General features: G+C 42.8%; 1 protein-coding gene across 1 annotated transcript; it reads left to right on the top strand.

Annotated features, from left to right (window-relative positions):
- Nucleotides 1–10,702: 10,702 nt before the first annotated feature.
- Nucleotides 10,703–13,461, top strand: LOC139595166 (calcium homeostasis modulator protein 6-like). The gene is made up of 2 exons (XM_071438548.1): nucleotides 10,703–11,236; nucleotides 13,045–13,461. The coding sequence occupies exons 1-2, from the start codon at nucleotides 10,703–10,705 to the stop codon at nucleotides 13,459–13,461; spliced, it is 951 nt and encodes a 316-aa protein (XP_071294649.1).
- Nucleotides 13,462–16,621: the final 3,160 nt, after the last annotated feature.

Genomic DNA, 16,621 nt, shown 5'->3' with positions numbered 1-16,621 from the left:
CAGCCCTACTGGCTTGTGGGAGGGCTGGAGAAAGATGGTGTTCCTCCACACTTGATTATGCAGGACAGAATGCTCTCCTTGCCTTTGCATCCTTTGTCTGAGCTGCGAAAGAGAAGCAGCCTTGGTGGGCTCTGTGTCCGTGGTAGAAGCATTTACCACTGTGTTCATCTAGGCTGGGTATACTGAACAACTTCTGAAATGCCACCGTATGGCACCCAACAGCAAACTTAACTTTTAAGTGGAGTAAAAAAACAGGTGTTTCTGGTACATGCCTCTGGTCCCATTCTTATTCTTCTTCTTTTTCATTTCTGAAAATGTTCATTTTCTGCATCTCTGGCCACAGGAAAAAGTGGCTATCCAAGAACTTGATGTATGTGGATGGGTTCCTGTGTTCATCTGAGACCCTGCTGACTTCACTCAATTTCTCTTCAATCGCTGCTCTTCAATCATGCATGCTCATTTCAGGACTGCAGTCTAATTTAGTCTAAAGTTAATTCACTGTATTCTGAACAAAGTGAATGGCAATTCAGCCCACAGGTAGTGGTGTATATGTTTGAGGGTGGAAGTGGAATCTGGTTCTTAGATTCTTTCAATTATTTTTTTGAGTCCAGCCAAAAAATGTCTATCTATGTTATATACATCATTGTGACTCAAGGAAGCAAAGGGAAAGGAGCACATTACTTCATTTCTTAAAACTTGTAAGATGAAAGCTTATTCTGAAGAATTATGTGTCTGAAATTCTGTTAGTCTATGTATTTTCCACTGATGAAAAGCATTTTCTTGGTGTTTGAAACCATATAGAATTCGGAAAATAGCCGTATTTCTGCACCAGGACATTGCATTCACATTTACTTGGTCTGCAAAAGGCTCAGTTGGGATCATAAATACTTTTGTCTAACTTCAATCCCTTTGCTCTGTCTAGTCTGTTAAAATCAGTTGGGTAACTTGAGGCTGGTAAGTCAGACTGAGCTAATGAAGCCAAGATGTCACTTTCTGTCCTTTCTTGGCAGCTGACTCCAGGAGCTCTTTGCAGCAGAAGGCCTATGCAATCTAGTGCTGGATATGTCTGTACTGTCATCAAAATAGAGACTGTTTTCCAAACAAGTTCAACCTTGAAACAATGTCAAAGCACTTCAAATAAGAGCCCTGGACCCTCTCAAGTAAGGAACAAAATTATTCCATGCTTCAGACAGGCAGGAGACTGGACACAACTATACAATATATGAGTGCATTCCTTCAGCATTTTCCGCAGATGCTACCTTTCCTGCCAGGTTCTTCAGGCTGATAAAGCATTCAGAACATTTATGATGATTTTCCAGAAATTTAGGACGCAGAGAAAAATTGCTAGCTGAAATGAGTTATGGTATAAGACATTTGTGACTTTTTTCCCCTTTTACTTGTGTCCAAAACCATTAATGATTTTACTGGTTTCCTAACTGACCCTGGGACAATCAAGAGTAAACCTGTCCCACTCCAACTCCCAGGGCTCTTTTACTGTGAACAATAATCCATAACAAGTATATATGAGTTTATGACTGTCCCCAAAATATTGACATACATTTTTTCACCAAACATTCCATACTCAGTCTAGTTTCATACCTACCTCCAGTTGGAAGGCATTCTTCAAGGAGGTGGAATGCTTCTAAAATCACGAGTATAAAACCCCTGGTTTCCCACTTTGTTAATGTAACATGGGAAGCGAGGAATGCCAGGAAAGCTGGGCACATTGGATATACATATAGAAAATGCTAGTGAAGAAAACTTGAGGAGGATTGGGGCATGGAAATTTCACTACACTGCCATGCTGCTGTGAGAGTAAGCTAGATGAATTCACCCTGTGGCAAGAGGGAATAGGTGATCAGCATATGCATTTCTTTCTATCCCTAAAGAACTGGACTATCCTTGAGAGGAGGAGCTGAACTCTTTGGGACATGTTAAGGAAGGCCAAGTTTCTCCATGACCTAGTAAAGATGCTACAGCATTTATAGTTGACCTTTACTAGTAATTGTAGTTTAGAACTGTATTCACTTCTCTCATGCGTGTCCTTTTTTATATGGCATAACCCTTATTTTGATCAAGTAAAGTAATCGTATTCTTTCACTTACTAAGTTTGTCATGGAGTTTCCTCCTGGTGGACCCAATTGCAGGTTGGTAGTAAGGGGAAATGGGCAGAGGACCAGAGTCCCTGAAAGGGCAATTGAAGAACTCTGCCTTTATGGAAGCTAGAGGAATAGAAGATGATCAATAATACAGCTGCAAATGCCATGATGACAATGATGATGAAGTATTTGAACATTGCAGAATAAATGAGGGCAGACCGAGAGACTTGAAAAGTTACTGCTAACATAAAATATAGGCAACTGGGAATATTTTCTCCTTATGTCCCATATATCATTCTTTCTTTTTGAATCATATCTTCCCATTAAAAAAAAATGGAAGTGCACACACAAGTGCTGCTGAGTGTAATAGAGTTCAGCCTTTAATACAAGCCAGACATGGTTACCAGAGAGCCTGACAGAGCTTGTACAGTAGTGGTGAGCTGAAACAGCTTGGGTATTGTGTAGCTAAGGATTAGATTGATTAGAAAAAATATATGAGCAAGGGAGGTTGAGGATCAGAAGCCAGAAACTTTTCATTTCTTTGACAACTTTGAAAAGGATAGGGTCTCAATTCTTGGGCTGCATTACTGTTAAAAAAGTCTCTATGAGAAACAAAATTTTAGCAGCAAAGGAACCTGAAATGGGAAACTGGAAACAGTAGTGTACTACCATGAACTAAACAGCTAATTAATTTGTTCAAGTTTGAAAAGAGAAAGAATAATTAATTGTTTGGAAAAGTACAGAGCATGTTTTGTAGCACGTGGTTAGCCACCGTTAGGACACACATACGCCCTCACAGAGCGGAACAGATCATATCTTAGGACAAGGGTGAATGCCCTTAAGAAAGAAGGCAGATTTAGATTAGATATCAGAAAGAAGTTCTTTACTGTAGGGGTGGTGAGGCTCTGGGACAGGTCATCCAGAAAGGTTCTGCCCCATCCCTGGAAGTGTTCAAGACCAGACTGGATGGGCCCCTGAGTGCCCTGGTCTAGTGGAAGGTTCCCAGCACATGGCAGGAGGGTTGGAACCAGGTGATCTTTCAAGTCTCTTCCAACCAAGACCATTCTATGATTCTGTGACTGTGAACTCTCAGCTATGCAGCAATTTCAAGGCAGCAAGGTGTGATGGTATAACCTGAAGAAGGCAAGGACGCACGGAATATAAAACATCTATAATAAGAGCATAGAAATATTTTGGGTTTAATGTGCTTCAATTTGCAAAGTAATTTTATGGTGTTTCATTTACCATAGTAAATGAAAAAGACTGAATTTTTCTTTCTTAGAAAGAAAACTAAACTAGTTAACTACCCAGGGTGATTTGCCTGATTACTCTTAACTATAATCTGCCTCACCAAGGCTACTTAATTTCATCATAAAGCATGATAACTTCTTCCTTTCTAATCCTATGCTTCTATCATATATTTTCATATACGTTCAGCAAATATTTGCCACTTAATCTGCAGACAGCATTAAAGAATCATACAGATTTGTTCATGGCTCATATAGACTGCAGAAGGAACAGTAAAACCCTCATGCAGCTGGCTGCTGTGGGACATCTGGACTGGGTCACAGGACCTTCCCTGTACAGAAATGAGACATGTAGTAGACCCACAATGTTAAAAGAGCAGCAATAAATAATGGCAAGGGACAATTAGTGCCATGGCTTATGTGACTCTCTACCAGAGCTCACCCATCAAAGCCTCCTTCAGAGCCATGCTTGGTTTTTCAGACCTGTTCCCTTCCTGCCTGCTAAAATCCATTTTCAGCCAAAAACTGCTAATAAATGTAATGCCTTAAAATAGCAGTATAATGTACACAAATGCTTGTAAGCTGTGCAGGCCCAAGCAGAGTGCTACTTCTCAAGCTGCTGTTCTACTAAGTATTAGTACTATTAATGATTTATGTGGTGCCACTGAGCTGTGTGACATTTCCTAAACTTGTAAGAAGACTGGTTTAACCATAAAGTCAGAATAACTTCCTCAGTTTCACAAAGTGAGGCAATGGGCCTCTGGGGGAGGTCAGTCCACCTGGAGGGTAGGTGCAGAGCTGCTTGTGGACAGGACCTCCAACATTTTAAGCATTAATTTCACCTGGAATGAGACAAAAGGCATTACAAGAATTTTCCTAGAATAAAACCAGTTATTATCCATGTGTCTTACGGAACTGGAGAAATGCAGCTTCCATTTCTTTCAGTTGAAGAAGGAAGTGCAGTTTTTATAAACAGAACACCAGTGCAGAGGTGCTCTTTTCCATTGCAACCATGACTGCACAAGATACTACAGTATTAACATGAAGAGGGAATTGAGCTTTTTAAGACTAATGGAAGGAATTTAGGACAGGACAGGCCTTGGCTGTAACAGCTGGAAGGAGCATGAGTTGTAGGAAAACAAAACAAAACTAGTTTTGGCTATCCTAAACAAGTAGAAAAAGTTCCAGAAAAAAAAATTAAGAAATAACCTACTAACATAAATAAAACAAGATCTGCACAATATGTATTGGTAAATCCCTTTAGTGCACTTACACACGCTTACACATGTTGCACTAGTATTTATTGAACTACAGAATTAGTTCAGACTACAGATTTTTCCACCTAGAAAAAGTTTGAGGATCATTCATCAGCAAATGAAAGTATAGAAGTTAAAATGTCAAGGAGAAAATAAAATATTAAGTCCACTTGTTTTCAGATGAACTCTTCATTTTAATAAAGAATATTTCAAAGCAGAAAGATATTTCAAGTAAAAAAATGGCCTTTTGTTCTAAAAAACTCCATCTTTTAAATTCTTGCATTGTTCCATCCCCTCTTGAAAGACATGAAATTTAATGCAAATCAATGTAAAAACAACCATTAAATTGGAATTCTGGGTCCTTTAACAGAAAGCTGTTTTTCTGAATACTTTCCATATAATGCTTTGCAGCTGCTGTGGCTAGACAAGTGTTAATTTAGAGGGCAAGAAAGAGCTGCCCTGGGAGAAGAGAGCTCTGTGTGAACGGGGGCTCTGTAACTCCTTGGCCCCACAGCTCCTCACACCCTTGGGCTGCTCCCCAGCTCCCAAAGCTGCCACCAGCTGGGCTCACCCTGGCCACTCCTGCACCCCACTTGGCTGCCAGCACAGCTGCTCCCCCACTTCCCAACCAGGGTGGTCTCTCTTCCCTCACCCACCACTCTGTGAATATTTACTGGAAACATGTTTTCTTGGAGGAGGGTTAATCCTTTTTCATGCAGAGCTCCCCTCCCTTTTCCCAAGAAGCTGGTTCCTGAAATCGTATTTTATTACAGATAAATAAAACGCTGCTAAAATTAGGCTCAGAAAGAGAAGTAGCAGGGTTTCTTGGCTCTACACTTTCCCCTGTGTGGTCATAATCTGTTCCAGAGAGCTGCCTCTGGTCCTTTGCCTCTCTTCTTTGACCAGTTCAATGCAGTTTTGGAGGCAGCCCATGTCCCTGTGTTTGTCAGGATGTGTCCTGGCAGAAATTTCACATTGCATCTGTTTCTTCTGCCGTGCTGACAGAGAATCACAGAATCATCAAAAAAGATTAGGCTGGAAGGGTCCTTAAAGATCATCCAGTTCTAACCCTTCTGCCATGGGCAGGGACAATTTCCATAAGACAAGGCTCCTTAAAACCTCATCCAACCTGTCCTGGAACACTTCCATGGATAGGGCAGCTGAATTCTAGTTTCACAGCTTTCTAACCTCTGTCTCTAACTGCCTCTTAGTAAAAATCAAGGTAACAATACTTGCCAATAATGCAAAGTTATTCCTGATATTTAAAAATAAATCACTGCTTTAAAGATCTGGTGAGATACTTTCTTAGGCTGCCTGATCAGAAAGCAAAATGATGTGTCTAATTCAGTATTGTAGCAATCTGAATTGCTGCGCCCATAGTCCAGGGTAAGGAAGCAAAAAGGACCTTTGCATAATATTCACAGGTGTTTTATTCAGCTGCTTGGTAAGATGTTCAGGTCCCAGCACCCACACACAGAGGGTCTCACTTCCTCTCTGCAGGGGCCTGACCCTGGTCTCCGGGCAGTACAAAGATGAGGGCCAATCAGGGAATAGGGAAGGAGTGTCTCAGGAACATAGGAACAGACGTAGGAACAGGGGAAGGAGCCAATGCGGTCTCACAGCTTTTTGAGGGAAGCTTCTTGTGTCTCCCTAGACCAGGGAATGCCCCTCCAGAGTCTCCACAATTCCCCATTTTTTATATTATTAAGAAAGCTTCTCTGGAGGATCGACTGAATCAACACAAAATGACAAAAACAATCAAAAGCACTCATAAGACAATTTTTCAAAACGCAAACAATTCTGAGTTTCCAATGTCTCAACAGATTTCTTGGAGTGTCTTAGAGCTGGCAGGAGGGATGTGGGGTTTTCTTAGCACGGTTTATTAGGAAACTGAGTTAGGAGAAATCTTTTCAGCAGGGATTGGTTCTCTGCCACCTGAGGCAGTGTTGCTGGCTGGTAATTGGCTGTGTATGAGGTAGTGTAGGTGGTGGTGTGTCTGCTGGAAACTCCAAATAGAAATCATTAGCTTTAAGAAAAAGATGGTTTCTTTAGGGAAACTTTCTTTTCTTTCCCTCCCAATCACCCTCCCTCTGGTATTATGAAGGAAATTTGGGAGAAGGGATTAGTGGAGGGAGGCCATGGAAAGGGAGAAAAGGAGGTAGAAATTTGTGGGAACATAAAAAAGGGGTAATAGGCCAATGGAAAGGCAAAGAGGAAAGTGGGAGGGGAGCAGGGAGGCCACAGGAATTGGGGAAGGGTATTAGAAGAAGTGGGACTTATCAGACTGGAAGGTTCTTTCATTATGGAGGTGAACTCTCAGATGGAAGATGGCTCATCGGTGTTCTGTCCTCTTTCAGATTTTAGGCTGTTGCTGGGGCTTGGTTGTTGGTTTTGTGTTTTATTTCTTTGGTGGGAGTGTGGAGGACTTCTATGACATGGTTAATATTTTGCAGGTTTGCAGTTTGGTGCATGTTTACTACCTTGCACTGGAACTCTACCAGGTCCTGTCACATCAGCTGCTTGGTGGCCTTCGCTTCCTTGTATTATATTAAATTCCACAATTTTTCCATCTCCTAGACTGTGGAGGTATTTCTTGGGGTTATTCTTTTTTATAACAGCCTGATGAACAAACACATCTTCTTTGTTATCATTCTGGGTTATGAAGCCATATTTGTTTTTTACATTGAACCATTTCACTGTCCCCAAAATGTTCATGGCAAGGACTTTTTTTACCTTTGCCAGTGGGTTTGTGTTTGTGTTGCTGGATGTGTTGTTTGTGCTGAGGCTGGTGCGCTGCTGTGTGGGGCTCGTCCTGCTCCCGGTGCTGGCGGTCGCACTGAGACCTGGCTTTTTCTCGGGGGTCTCTCTCTGCTGAAGTCCACGGGCGCTGCCGGCACGGTGCTTCCAGAGCAGCGGCGGTGGTGCAGGCTCCGCGGGCAGGCGGGGGTGGCACTTTCCCAGCCAGGACTGCGGTTCTGAGCCATCTCCTGGCACGGCTGCCCACCCACCAGTCTCGCTCGCCCGCCCTCGGCCCCGGTGCTGTGGGCTGCCGCGACCCAGGCTGGGCAGCGAGGATCGGCTGGCTCACCCTGACCACGCACGGCAGCAGCGGCATGGCCGCGGGTTTTCCATGGGGGCAGCTGTTTGGTGGGAGCAGGGACAGCCCTTGCCACACACACGCTGTGTCCTGTGGTGCTGTAGCAACCGAGGTTAACACGTCCGTTCTTTTGTTTACTGTCCCTTCCAGCACTGCAAGTGCACGTGGGGTTTCTTTCCCCTTCGTAGTAAGAGACTGGTGCAGCTTTATATTGCCAGTCAGGGAGCGCTCCTCTGCCCTGGGAGTGTGGAAGCTGTGGGAGGAGGCGTGGGGACTGGAGGGCAGAAGGGGGGGCCCTGTGGCCCCTGCCATGCGGTCTCCACCACCTTGAGAGCGTGAATGCAAGCATGCAGCCGCGGCCATGCAGTGACAGCAAACTTGGGCAGCAGGAGTACGGACAGAAGAGCTTGGAGAAGGGGTTCTCAGCTGAGGTTCACTATTTTTTAACTGTTCCTCAAGATTTTGAATGTGTATCATTATCATATTCAAAAAAAAGGATAGAATTCTTTATGGAGTTTTCCTTCAGGTCTTAATTTTTCTCAAACTAGTTCTACAAAGTTATTGGTTAGGACTACCTTCCACAAAATATAAGGAAAATGCTTAAATAACCAGTGTAAAAACCACGTTCACTCTTTCTCTGAAAAACTAAAATGTTCTTGAAGAAAAGACTTTTAAAGCCGGATGTGAACTTTTTGTTTTGTGTAGGTGAGTGTTGTTTCGATCTTAATCTAGTCTCTTCTCAACACCTGAGAGTAAAAGGAGGAAGGAAGTAAAATTGCAAACTCATCACACTGGGGTAAGCCAACAAAATTTTTGTGTTGGTTTAGCACAGACGTTTTCTAGGAGAGGAAGTCCCTGCTCAGGCCCCATTTGTAGCAATCTGAATTACTGCTAGCATAGTCCAGGGTAAGGAAGCAAAAAGGACCTTTGCATAATATCCACAGATGTTTTATTCAGCCATGCGGTGCGATGTTCAGGTCCCAGCACCCACACACAGAGGGTTTCGCTTTCTCTCCACAAGGGCCTGGACGCTGACCCTGGTCTCTGGGTGGTACAAAGATGAGGGCCAATCAGGGAATAAGGAAGGTGTGGCTCAAGAACATAGGAACAGACATAGGAACAAAGGAAGGAGCCAACAGAGTCTAACAGCTTTTTGAGGGAAGCTTCTTGTGTCTCCCTAAACCAGGGAATGCCTCCCCAACATTTCCACACAGTATAGAATAAATGGTGTTCAAAGTGAAACCAAATCCTACCTTCATATATCCAGAGATAGACTCTGAGCTTGCTGAGGTTATCTCTCAAGGACTGAAGGGCTTTTTATTATAATGCATATCTTGTTAAAATATCAATTCATGGATGATAAAAAAAATTCTAGAAATTATTTCAAGGGAAGAGAAGACAAATGTCAGTATTCCCTTGTAGCAAACTGTGATTCAGTTGCATCTTCAATGCACTGGGAATCTGGTATACTTCCTATTTCCTCTCATGTGAAAAATGATACTTGAATCCTAGAGAATAGTTCAGGTGGCAACATGGATAAAGAAAGTATGCAAAGGTATATATCAGATGAGGAATGACTATATTAGGGTTTCCTCAGCCTGGAACAGAGAGGGCTATGATGAAGGTGTACAAGACCATGAGTTGATGGAGATGCCAAGGATCCATTCTTTTTTCTCTTTCCCTTCCAGATCCTGGAGACATCAAATGTCATTGATTAGAATGAAGGTTAACCACACTTGCTGTACAGTATTTTGGATGTCAGAAAGTCTGCATGGGTTAAAACAAAAGGCATTAGATACAAAGAAAATCCCTGAAACCACACAGGGTGTGAGGACATTGTCAAACTTCTTTTTCCTGCCTCTGTGTTCCCCACTCAGCTATTGGCTGTAGCTGAGATGTGGCCAGACTAACCTTCAATCTGATTAATTCTTCCTGGTTTTGCAGCCTTTTTTGATTGCTATGTCATTGTATTACAAAGGCTCCTCCAGGCCAAGGCAAGCTTTTCATTTAGCAGCACATTTTCCTCTGCAGCAGCAGCTTGGCACTGAGCATGGCGCATCTGCTGTGAGCCCAGAAGCCACGTGAACCAGTGCTGCCTGCTCTGGAGCCTCTGTGTCATCCTCTTGCTGTACAGTATTTTGTACAGTATATCCACAGATGTTTTATTCAGCCATGCGGTGCGATGTTCAGGTCCCAGCACCCACACACAGAGGGTTTCGCTTTCTCTCCACAAGGGCTTACTCATCTTACTTACTCATCCTCTCTGCTGCCCAAAGAGCTGAAATGGGAACTGGGAATTTTCAAATTCCTGACCTCCAAAACACCCTTCTTTTTAAATTGGAGCTTGTCAGGCCTTGTCCAGCAAGACCTAAAGCCTCAGCAGTTTAAAGATTAAACAAACAACAACATCCAGCTGCCCTTCCCCTAGGCAAAGACAAACAAATCCATTATTTAATGTACTTTAAAGTAAAAAAAAAAAAGAGTTATATAATTTACAACATAACTACTTAAAAAAATTGATAGATTATCTTGAAAAATTGACATGATTATAGTTGAATTTTCTTCCATAAGAGAACAAGCCATATTGTATAGCTAAAAAGAAGGCAGGATAAAAATCTTTATATGGTTCTGGGTGGTTTTTTTCACATTTTATTCACACTTTGAATCTGGTGCTTCACTGACAAGATGATGAGGTTTAAGCCATTGCTAGTTACAATGCTTGTGTGGACAAACACAAACTGTTTTTATAGGAACAAATGTATAGGAAAATTGTTTTGCTGTTGAAGTTGGAGTGGTTTTCCAGTGTGGTCTCTGCTTCATTGTAAACTGACTGTTATTTCCTCTATGAAGGGCTGCTTCTGTGCCTCACTGTATTACCACAACCAATAGAAACTGAAAGCTCTGTAAGTCTCTCTAGGCTGTGGGGGCTGCAGGAGACTTGTCACTCTTTTTTCCTTTTCTGATAGAGATTTTGCTCTTCTCAAAGTAAGGAGAGGCAGAAAAATGGATAGGTTACAGAAGGCAGTGGATTTCTACATCCGCTACCAGACCACTCTGGGTTTCAGCATCGTGTCCCTTGTGACGGCTGCCAGCGAGCGCATCTTCTCATCGATGGTGTTCAAGTGTCCCTGCAACTCTGAGAACCTGGTGTATGGTTATTCCTTCCTCTTAGCACCTGCCTTCGTCCTCTTGCTGCTCGGCTACATGGTGAATACCAGGACATGGCGCCTGTTTACAGGCATGTGCTCTCTGGAGAAGTATCCCCAATACTGTTTCTGGCGAACCTGGGCCCACGTCTGCCAGCTGTTAGTGCCAATGACAGTCAAGGCCTCGGTGGCCCCGCTCACCTGGATAGCGGTGGCCCTGCTTGGAGCCAGCTTCTACGAGTGTGCAGCCAGCGGGAGCAACATGACAGCACACCTCTTCTGTAAAAATAACACAAATTACAGCCAAGAGCAGCTGTACAAAATGCCCTGTGATGAGGAGTTATCAGCAGCGATGTCAAGTGTATGCCTCAGCTTTCATGCACAGTCCCAGGTAAAGCCTCACTGCTCTTCTCCTCACCCTATGGGCTTCAACCCTGGCTGCTCAATGCATAGAAGTGCCTGCTGAGAACTGTAAACAGCCCTTCTCCCTCATGTTATATAATATCAGGTACCAAAAGCACACGGCTTGCCAATATTCATTGGCAAAAAAGCTGCAACAGAAAAGAAATAGGTGTATTTTTACAATACTTTCTGGGTTTTCATGTCTGCATGGTAATGGTTTGGTACTGTCATTTACAAAACCTCATGTGCAGGAAACCACCCTAGAGAACGGGACTTTGCACAACAAGTTTTCTTCTCAATTAACTTAGACATGGTTTGAGTTCTTCTTCTTCTTCTCTACTTTTATGTCTTTGAATACCTCAAACTTCTGCAGATAGGCATTAGTTGAGGGGAAGCTGAGATCATTAACACAGGGGGGAAGCTGATGTCCCCTTGCAAGAGAATGGTTGCAAGGGGACATCTGGAAAGAGAAACAAATAGGAACAGCTTGTTTGACTATAAACCTCAGTGCTTGAAACTCTTAATAATTTCACACTTGTATTCTAGAAGAATAGTTAAAATATATATTTGTCTTGTTAAAGTTGCTTGTGCTGAAAGCAAATTGCATGATCAAAACAGTGACACTTGTGGATTTTGTTTGGTTTGTTGGCAGCACTGCAGTTTTGTTTCTATATTTGTGTGGATTTTGTCTTAACTCCAATAGGAAAACCCTGTTTTGCAACTTTTTCTCAGGAAAACATTAAGAGCTGGTTAAGGGAGTTAAGTTTATAAGAGTTCCTGTTTAGTACAAAAGCCTATTAAAACAAAAATGTGTTTTTATTTGTTAACTACTTAGCATACTGCTTCTCCAAGAAAAAGGGGCAAACTCTATACCATTGATTTTAGATAGGATAAGAAAGGAGAAAAAACAAGGAAGCCTGACTGTTACTGACATTGCAGTAGAATCTAAAAGAAACATCCAGTCAAACAAAAATAGGAAAAGTGTGAGTATATTTTTATTACTGACCACTATTTTTTATATCCAATCTACTTTCAACAAAATTAAGAACCAAAAAGAACACAAACTCCATTTCGTTTAGCACTCAATACTTTTTCATTTGAAGAAAAAGTCATCCTGGGGTAAAAGAGCATGTTGCAGGATCTCTGCCTAGAGCTTCTAGCTAAGTACCCCTGAGAAGAGGAGACACCAGCAATTACTAGGACACTTGGTTTTGATGGGACCTCTGAGACTTGTCTAAGGGTGTTAAAATCAGCTATAAAACAAGAATGAATTCCCATATTCAATAGTCATATCTGTGTCCTGCCTACAACACATGCAGGACACAACCTTTCCTCTGTGTTGTGCAAAAACTAGATGTTTTTGCAGGCTCAGACATCAGGGAGAGTAACTACATTCCATGAGAACATAGCCAGCAGGAGCTCTAATTTGCAGCACAAAGCACATGGAGAGATTCTGCACCCTTTGTACCATAAACGTGACCACAACTGCAGAAACTGATGGTCAGTATCTTGCCTTACAACTTAAGAAAGCTGGATATAACTGAGTAAATAACTTCTGTCCATCTTCTCTTTTTTCGGTATTCATCCTTAATCTGACAAGATCAGCTGAGGGGTGCAGAAGGTCTGTATGTCTGTCTGAATTGCATGCATGGGATCCCCTACTTTGGCAGCAAACAGACAGTTACATGCACTCCAGGATTCTTTGCTTACAGTTTTCTTATTTTTTCAGTGTTATGTTCTGTACTCCCACATATGGCCATGCAAAACCACCAATAACCTATATATACTTTTTTCAAGCTGATAGGATGGTTCCTGATAGCCAGCATCATGACTGTGGCACTGATTTCAACATGTATCACCCACTGCTTCTCCCCTGTCAGCTACCTTCAGTTCAAGTTCTGGAAAATTTACTCAAGAAAAGAACATAAACTCTTTGAGATCAAAGCCAAAGAGCATGCAAGCAAGCTAGCAGAAAGAAATACAAATTGCTTTTTTGAAGCCACTGACCCAGCACCATTTCGTACTCCCAGCAACAAAGACTGGCAGAAGGTTTCAGTCTCTTATACCTTTAATTCACAAGAGCAGTATTACAGCATGTTACACAAGTATGTGAACACCGTCAGAGGCAACGACGCTGAATTCAAGGAAGAAGGTCGGGATCTCAATGTTTTTGAATCTGTGGATGAAGCCCAGGCAAGCGTTTCAGGGTTGTAATGAAACAAATCCTTTGCAATGCTGGCAGTCTACTGATATAGAAGATAGCCTACTGATATAAGAAGAGTCTTATTCTCTGCTCTTACTGAAATCTGTGCAAGCTGAAAGGGAAAGCTAATAGTTGTAATCCTCAGGAGATTTACTTTTTGCTTAAGTACATTTAAAAGGCACTTTTCTTATGTTGTTGTCCATTAAGAAGAGTTGTATGTAAAATAATCAGCATCCACAAAGATATCAGCACATATTATGTCAAATTATTACCGATACCTTAAAAGCAGTTGGCAGGTGGAGTGACAATACCAAATCTTATCAAAGAGACAAAGACAGGAATGGAAGATTTCATCAGAAATGCAGCTTAGTTTTTTAGCTCTCTCTTTAAAATGAGGCTTTCAGTGAAGCTTAGAGCAAGCAGTAGATTAAAAAATGTAGCTTGTCTTGAGGGGTTAGGCTCATGCATACCATGGCAATGTAGGTGAAGCTTATATATCAACAAGCATTAAAAGCACATTCATACACTTAAGGACATTAAAAATCTGCAATCCATATTAGCAAGTAGTAGTATGCTTATCAAACAACATCTTATTATAATAAATAAAGATACAAGTTTTGAGTGAAGAATAATAAAGTTCACTTTTGTCCTGAAAAGCTGTTGTTTAAGAGAGCGTTTTATGTGGCAGCAGCTCTCTAGCCACAGAGAGCAACACACAACTTTCCCAGGCATTGTCCTGGGGAAGGCTATGAGAATATCAAAGAATGATAAACAATTCTTATCTTCACTTGCTGCACCTGTTGTTGTAAACATGTGGAATGTGTTATGGAGATTTGTTTACCAAAGGGTGTTTTCTTAATTATCCAATGGTGATGGCGTTTTAATTAAAGGACCAATTAGGTCAAACTGTATTGGACTGTCTGTAAGGGTGATGGGTTTCTTAATAAGTATAGTATAATAAAGCAATTGATCAGCCTTCTGGAATCATGGAGTCAATGCTAATTATTACCCGGCTGGGGACGCTATGCTATGACAGTTTTAGATATGTAAGTCAGATTGTTTGGTCCAGGCTGTCCATTTACTTCTCCCAGAAATTCTCTCTTTCTACACAATAAATTCAAAAATCATTTAGACAGGCAGGCAGGAAACCCAAGAATTTATTCATTACATTCATTTTGCAAGGAAGGAAGAAGGGGAGAGCCTATTTTAACTAGCTGAATATAACGAGTTTGAAGCTTCTTTCTCACTATAAACTAAAAATATAACACATGAAGGCAAAACCAGATTTAATTCTCGTGTAGAAAAGAATTTTTTAAACATATTCATCACAGTCACTTATTTACTCAGTGCTCTTTTCCTTCCGAGAAACTTGATGATTATGGAGTAACAGTGCAGGGGCTGACCTCTTAGAGAGCATCTCTGTAGAGAAGGACCTGGTGTCAGGGTGGATGACTATGAGCCAGCAGTGCTCTGGTAGCCAGGAGGGCCACTGGTGTCCTGTGGTGCATTGGGAAGAGTGGGGCCAGCAGGGCAAGGGAGGTGCTCCTGCTCCTCTACTCAGCCCCGGTGAGGTCACATCTTAAGTGCTGTATCCACCTCTGGCCTCCTCAGTACAAGAAAGACAAGGAGCTACTAGAGAGGCCCCAGCAGAAGGGCCACAAAGGTGATTTGGGTCTGGAGTATCTCTCTTATTAGGGGAGACTGCCGTAGCTGGGCCTGTTTAGTCCAGAGGAGAGGATTGAGAGAGGATCTCGTTAATACCTCTCAAAAGTGAGTGGCAAAAGGAGGGTTGTTGCGTTGTGTTATTATGCTTCCCCGGTTTAAGCTGGAATGTTCTGTTACCCCCTTTTTCTGTATAATGGTTCTGTCTGGAATGCCCCCTCTTTCCCAGTTATCTGTCCATCACCTGTTACCCTGGAAACTCGCGTCTTTCTGTCACCCCCAAATACCTCCCTTTTATCCAGAAACTTCAGTGTTATACACGGAATTACTGGGCCAGGGACCGGGGTCCCACCTTTGAGCTCTCTCGGCTGGCTACCGGTTCTGTCACTCTGACAAAGCCCGCGCTCACCGTGGGTCCCCATTCGCTGCCTGTCTGAGCTCTCCCCCTCCCGTTTCTCCTATATAATACACGTGTATTCCCTCCTCCCGCCGCCCTTCGATCCGGCGGCTTCCCCTGGGTGTTACTCCACGTTCTGGAATAAAACCTGGACTTGCCCCGGTCGGAGGGACGCTCTCTGTCTGTTGGTGCCGTGCCTTTTTATCCGCCTCTGGCAGAGATGAACGCTGATCCTGCGCGTCCCTGACGACGGAGCGGCTCCCGCCCGCCGAGCCGAGGAACCGCGAATTCCTCCCGCTCCGTCTGCTGGCAGGCGGGATCGGCGGCGCAGGCGGGAATTTTAAAGTCAGGGCTACCGCAGAGGGTGCCAGACTCTTTTCATTGGTGCCCAGTGACAGGAGGAGGAGCAATGGCCACGATCTAAAGCACAAGAAGTTTCACCTCAACATGAGAAGAACTTTACACTGAGGGTGGCAGAGCACTGGCGCAGGCTGCCCAGGGAGGTCATGGAGTCTCCCTCTCTGGAGACAATCCAGACTCACCTAGATGTGTTCCTGTTGGGACCCAGGACATTCCTCTGGCCGCTCTGGGTGATTTGAGACCCTAGCAGAGGGCTCAGAGAGACCTTGGCACAGAGTCAAAACCACCTGTGGCTTCGATTTTAGTCCATGGAAAAAATTACCAACTTTGTGTAAAGATTTACAAACCACAAGAGTTTGAGTAGAATGATAGTTAATGTGTCACAGAGTAAAAAAGTAGAATTTTGGGGTTTTAGAATGGGGGTTCAAGAGACAAGATGGAGGAATCTGGGCTTGTCCTGTCCTTCTTCTTCTTCTTGTCCTCCATCTTCTGCTGGGATGATGACACTTTTTGATTGGTTTAGAGTAGAGACAGACTGTCTAACATAGGTGATAGGTATTGGAAAATTATTGTAAATAAAGTACACGTAGTTCTTAGTACAAAAAGTTTAACACCTCCCCAAGGTGTTAGTACAAAAGTTTAACACCTCCCCAAGGGCAGTCACTGTGCCACAACCTGACCTGCTGGACAGATTTCACAGGTCAAAGAAAGAATGTAATAGATAAGAAAAATAATCAACCGTGAAAAGCAGA

Source organism: Agelaius tricolor, unplaced genomic scaffold (assembly GCF_023055355.1).
Source record: "Agelaius tricolor isolate 1412-34295 unplaced genomic scaffold, bAgeTri1.0.p SCAF_1, whole genome shotgun sequence".
NCBI lineage: Eukaryota > Metazoa > Chordata > Aves > Passeriformes > Icteridae > Agelaius > Agelaius tricolor.
This window is presented reverse-complemented; position numbering and strand designations above follow the sequence as displayed.

Excerpts from the sequence above, each read along its gene's own strand:
- LOC139595166 (XM_071438548.1), top strand. The coding sequence starts at position 10,703 with ATGGATAGGTTACAGAAGGCAGTGGATTTCTACATCCGCTACCAGACC. Across the intron at positions 11,237-13,044 it reads GCTTTCATGCACAGTCCCAG|CTGATAGGATGGTTCCTGAT; the intron begins GTAAAGCCTCAC and ends ACTTTTTTCAAG.